This window comes from Hemiscyllium ocellatum, chromosome 7, assembly GCF_020745735.1.
Source record: "Hemiscyllium ocellatum isolate sHemOce1 chromosome 7, sHemOce1.pat.X.cur, whole genome shotgun sequence".
In the NCBI taxonomy this organism is placed as follows: Eukaryota; Metazoa; Chordata; class Chondrichthyes; order Orectolobiformes; family Hemiscylliidae; genus Hemiscyllium; species Hemiscyllium ocellatum.
This window is the reverse complement of record NC_083407.1, coordinates 2,023,592-2,029,591: the sequence shown is the minus strand read 5'-3', so window position 1 is coordinate 2,029,591 and position 6,000 is coordinate 2,023,592. Positions and strand designations below refer to the sequence as shown.

The following is a 6,000-nucleotide window of genomic DNA, read 5'->3' as shown; positions in this document are numbered from 1 at the left end:
GACCTAAGGGGCAACTTTTTCACACAGAGGGTGGTACGTGTATGGAATGAGCTGCCAGAGGATGTGGTGGAGGCTGGTACAATTACAACATTTAAGAGGCATCTGGATGGGTATATGAATAGGAAGGGTTTTGAGGGATATGCAGCAGGTCAGGCAGCATCTGAGGAGCAGGACAGTCGATGTTTCGGGCATGAGCCCTTCATCAGGAATGAGGGTTCATTCAGCCCATTGAACATGGCCCGTGCTTCAATACCATCACGGTTTCTCTAGCCCCTGCCCCTAACCCTGCCCGCCATTGAGAATCAGCAATCTATCAATCTCGGCTTTCCTTAGACTGAGCTTCCACAGATGTCCTCAGTAACGGGAAGGGTTTGGGAGAGGGATGGGTAGTGGGGGAATTGGAGAGGGAGGATAACCCAGGCAGGAATATGAGGTCGGACCCAGTCAATCCAATGAAGGTGTCAGTGTGAGAGAGCGGTGAGAATGGGACCTGAATTCAGTGCAGGAGCAGCATTGCCACTCACTTGGCCTCCTACACAGCTACATTTCGGATCTTTACCCTAACTCAGTCAGACCAAATCCAATTCATTCCTAATCCTCGCACAAAATTCCGAGCATTTCTCTCCCAGCAGCTCCGCGTTGCTTCTGCTTGGCATTCTCCGAATCCTGACTGAAACAGGAGACCTCCTGGTCCTGAGGAGGCCTCTCACACTCAGGGCCCACCAATAGGAACCCAACCCATTTCCCACAAGGTACCTGTGGGCCCCCTCTCACTCCGAGAGCGGAGGCTGGGCAGTCTGCCCATGGTACACACACTGCATTACATTCACCGACAGGACAACAACACTGGCAATCTAATCAAAAGGGAAAGTTAGAGAGATGGAAAGAGGCATTATCCAGTCTGAAGGAAATGTTTTGAATACAGATGGTTACTACAGCAACGAAACAGGTCCCTGGGCAGAGGTCAGGTCATTGGAAATATTGACGAGGATTGTGCAGACTTTGGCTTGTGGTTTCACTGCTGAAGGGGTTGACTGGATGGCGGAGATTTCAGGAATCAAACAGTTGGCTGTACACACGGTCCGACAGAGGGGTAAGGACAGGAGGAAGGCAGGGAGGGCTGGAGCCAGAGACCCTCTTCACAGTCAACACGCAAAGTCCTGGTAGGGGAGCCTGTGCTGAGGGCGGTCAGAGGCCGGATTGGTCGCGATGGCCATTCCTTCGGGAGGGCAGCGGAGAGGATCACTTGAGCTCTGTGGGAAAACAACACAGACTGGCCTGTGAGACAAACCCCGCACATCCATCAGGCAGCGCCTTATCCAGGCTCAGACCGAGCGGGAATTCACCAACCCTGACACAAATACACAAGATAGCGAATTACCCCACAACCTCCACCAATCACAGCGCCGCACTGTCAGAGGGTCAGTGCTGAGGGAGTGCCGCACTGTCAGAGGGTCAGTGCTGAGGGAGTGCCGCACTGTCAGAGGGTCAGAGTATTTATAATTGTTGTTTGCATCCTGAAGTGCACATTTACCTTGCTTGTCCGTTCTGTGGTCTATCGGAGTCTCTACATTGCTGTGGGACTGAGTGACATGTCCGCCAGACCAGGGTAAGAGTGGCTGATTGCCCTCAGTGAAGGCCGTTAGTGAGCCTGGGTGTTTTTATCAGAGTGGGGATTGTTTGATGGTGTTTGTCACTGAGGGAGGGTTTCAGTTGCTGGGTTTGGGTGAATTGAATTGAAGTGCTGCCCCGTGTCAGGGTGGGACGTTGTGTTGGGTCTCAGGATTTCCCATGTAACACCATTCCCGCTCCTCCACCATCCCGTCCTGAGGGAGGGATAGCTGTGATCTTCAGACAAAATACCGTCTGGGACATGGTGTGAAAATGGAACAGATGGCAGTGGTGAAGGAGGGAGGGGCAGTCAGTCTGCTGTCCTGGGCTCAGTCAGTGGCACAGTCAGTTTGTAGCCCGGCTACTGGCCTTACTCCAACAGCGGCCTCAACAACTCCTTCTGTTGGCTGTACAGTGCTCTGAGGGGGTGACAGGTGCTACAGTAATTCAGCTTTGTTACTCACCAGCTTGCTGTTGTCTGTGATGAGTGTTGCAATGCTGTCCTGTGTTTTTGTTGGAGTGTGACGGTGAGGAGTCAGAACTTGGCGGACTTTCACCCGGATCAGCTGGACAGACAAGAACATTGACATCATTCCCACCGAGCAGCAGGAGGGACGCGGGAGCTATTGCACTACAGGGGGCTGCACCATTCAGGCAGTTCCTGATCTCATGTTGTGACTATAAACACGTCACTGGCTACAGGGACATGGCTATTCCTTTCTCTCTCAGTGACACGTACAGGGTCTCCATTAACATTGAACACATTCGCTTTGTCCCTGTGTTCACACACCATCCTCAAATTCCTCAGACCCCCTCCTGGCTCAGCCCACAGCTCCAGCCTTCAACTCCTCTCTCCTGGATCTGTGAACCCTTCCAACACACTGCTCCAGTGCACCTCTGCCACTCCCTGCAGGAACTGGCTCCATTCTCCCCACACTCTGGGATTCTGGGAGACTTTCCCAAGTCAACAGCCCCTTGTTCTGATCTCACCCCCAGGTGGAGACATCGCCATCATGTCCAACTTGTGAAACTCTTCCCTAATGTACAAAAGAACCCATCAGACCCCCATCAGCATTCCCAGCTCTGTAAAAAATATGGATAACTCTTTAAAAATCCAAAACAATCAAAAGCTTTATGACCCAGGGGAAGGCCATGCCAATATGAGTGAGGGCTGACCTCTGTCCCTGAGGCAGCATTGGCTCAATGGGGTGAATGACCTCTGTGTGGTGGAGCCGCTAACAGCTCTGTAAACCCCTGCAGTATTGAACATCAGCGATTCAGCACCATGTGGGATTTTTGATTGGGATCACCCTCTTCCCATGGGGTTTCACAGCCCCCAGCCCAGGGCTCACACTCTAACTGAGGGCAGTGCTGAGGGAGTGACAGGGCCAGGTGGACAGACACAGAGGGAGGCAGTGGCCAGCTCACCTCAAAGATGTAGTCGATGATTTCAAGGATGGTGAGGAGACTCGCTCCAATGAAGAGGCCCATGTGACCACCAATGTCGCCTGGTGAAAAAACACAACCCAAACCAAATCAATGTCAGTATCCCCTCAGTGAGAAAACCAGCGAGAGCAACAACATTTCAAAGGGCAGACTGGATAACCACAGTAAAGGGAGATCAGAAAGCAGCCTGCCTCCCTCTCACAGTCTCTTCCAACTCATTCTCACCATCCTCCCGCCTAACTCTCCCTCCAGTCTCACACTCACTTTCTCCAACCTCACTCTCAGTCTCACTAATCTCAAAAGCCAGTACACAGGGACAACAGGTAATTGGGAAGGTCTTTATTTTTCAAGGGGTTTGGATTATAAGAGCCGGGAAATCTTACTGCTACTGTACAAGGTGCTGGGGGGACCACATCTGGAGCAATGTGAGCAGGTTTGATCCCCTTGTTTAAGGAAAGGTATTACTGCATTGGCAGTTCGGAATGGGCTCATGAGGATTGTCTTAAGAGCAAAGGCTATACAGGTTGGGACTGTGCTGACTGGAGTTTAGAAGGAGTTTAGATCAGAGTGGTGCTGGAAAAGCACAGCAGGTCAGGCAGCATCCGAGGAGCAGGAACATCGACGTTTCGGGCAAAAGCCCTTCACCAGTTTAGAAGGAGAAGAGGTGATCTCATTGAAACAGAGAATTCTGAAAGGGCTTGGCAGGGTCGACGCTGAGAGGATGCTTCCCCTCATGGGAGAGTCTGGGACCAGAGGGCACAGTCTCAGGGAAAAGGGGCACCAACTGAAGACCGAGGTGAGGAGGGATTTGTTCTCTCAGAGGACTGGGAATTTTTGGAATTCCTTACCACAGGGAGCTGTGAGGGTAGAGTCCGCGTGGATATTTAACGCTGAGATTGAGAAAGATTCTTGGTCAGTCAGGGCATTAGGGGTTATGGGGAATGGACAGGAAAGTGGATGTGAGAAATGTCAGATCAGCCATGATCCTATTGAATGGCAGAGCAGGCTCGAGGGGCCGAATGGCCTCTTCCTGTTCCTATTTCTTATGGTCTGATGTGGTCTCACTAGTGCCCTGTATAATTAAAGTGTGTAACCTCCCTGACAATAAACCATCTCATTCTATGAGCGTTCCTGATCACTTGCTGACCCTGCAGACTGACCTCCTGTGATTCCTACACTCAGACACCCAGATCCATCTGCATCTCCAAGTGCTACAACCTCTCACCATCAGCTTCCAATTCCCTCAATAGCCTTTTTGATGTGACACCTTACCAAAGGCCTCTGGAAATCTAAGACCATACACCCACAGGTTCCCCTTGACCTGCTGCACATGTTACTTCCTGAGAGAACTCTCATGAGTTGGTTAAACAGGATTTCCCTTTGACAGGACCATGTTGTCTCTGCCCGGTAACTCTGAATTTCTCCAAGTTTCCTGTTGCAAAGTCTTTCACACCATCTTCGGCCATTGCCCAAAGACAGACGTTAAAGTAACCAGGGGCTTGTTGTTTCCTGTTCTCTGACTTCCTCCCCTTGTGAATACAATTACATTTTCCAATCTAAAGGAACGGGTTTTGGAAAATAGAAACCAGCCCAATCCCGAATCCCCGAATCGGAGAATCCCCAGAGCAGGAGGAGGCCATTCTGCAAATCATGATGGCACTAACTTAGAAAATAGAACATAGAACATTCCAGCACAGTACAAGCCCTTCGGCCCTCGATGTTGTGCCGACCTGTGGAACCAATCGGAAGCCCATCCCACCTACACTATTCCATTCTCATCCTTATGTCTAACCAATGACCATTTAAATGCCCTCAAAGTTGGCGAATCTATTACTGTTGCAGGCAGTGCATTCCACACCTCTACTACTCTCTGAGTAAAGAAACTCCCTCTGACATCTGTCCTATATCTATCTCCCCTCAATTTAAAGCTATGTACCCCCGTGCTCGCCGTCCCCATACTTGGAAAAAGGCTCTCCCTGCCCACCCTATCTAACCCTCTGATTATCTTATATGTCTCTATTAAGACACCTCTAAACCTTCTCTCTAATGAAAACAGCCTCAAGTCCTCAGCCTTTCCCCATAAGACCTTCCCTCCATACCAGGCAACATCCCAGTAAATCTCCTCTGCACCCTTTCCAAAGCTGCCACATCCTTCCTATAATGCGGTGACCAGAACTGTACACAATACTCCAAGTGCAGCTGCACCAGAGTTTTGTACAGCTGCAGCATAACCTCATGGTTCTGAAACTCAATCCCTCTATCAATAAAAGCTAACACACCTTCTTAACTTGTCAAGTGAGTATCATGACCACGTCCCAACCCCTAGTCCATCAGTTACCTCATTAGCTGCTTCTTTTAAAACCCTTGGCTGAAATCCGTCAGGACCTGGGGACTTGTCAACTCACTGTTGCACGGTGCTACTTCCTAGGAATTGCAATATTCCTAAAATCCCCTCTCCCTTTCAATTCCAATTTATTGCTTTCTCCAGGATGTTCTTGTATCCTCTCTAGTGAAATCCCACACAAATACCTGTTCACATTGTCCGCTGTTTCTTTATCCGGAAGGACTAACACTCTCGATTCATTTCCCATCAGATCAATCCTGCCCTGTCCTCACTCTCACTGTTCCTGCAATCACATTGTCACACTTTCCAGTCTCACTCTCTATTGAATCTCTCTCTCTCTTTCACTTTCAGTCTCTGACTTCTGCTCTCTTTTTAATGTCACTCTCACATTCCCTCTCTCTGTCTCACTCGCTCACTCTTCAGTCTCTCTCTCTCTCTCTCCAATCTCCATCTCTCTTTCTCTGTCTGTCTGTCTGTCTCTCTCTCTCTCCAGTCTCACTTTTGCATTCCATCTTTCTCTGTCACATCATCCCTCGCACCCCCCAGTCTCCCTCCTCTCCCTCATTCTCTCCTCTCTCTCTCTCTCACTCTCTTGTCTC

General features: G+C 50.0%; 1 protein-coding gene across 1 annotated transcript in view; it reads right to left on the bottom strand.

The window, feature by feature from the left end:
* Positions 1–1,145: 1,145 nt before the first annotated feature.
* Positions 1,146–6,000, bottom strand: part of asic4a (acid-sensing (proton-gated) ion channel family member 4a) — a 168,293-nt gene continuing 163,438 nt past the window's right edge. The window contains exons 8-10 of the mRNA XM_060827711.1: positions 3,040–3,119; positions 2,076–2,177; positions 1,146–1,253 (exon numbers count right to left, since the gene is read on the bottom strand). Of these exons, the coding sequence (XP_060683694.1) occupies positions 1,146–1,253; positions 2,076–2,177; positions 3,040–3,119 (290 nt within the window). The remainder of the gene's footprint in view (positions 1,254–2,075; positions 2,178–3,039; positions 3,120–6,000) is intronic.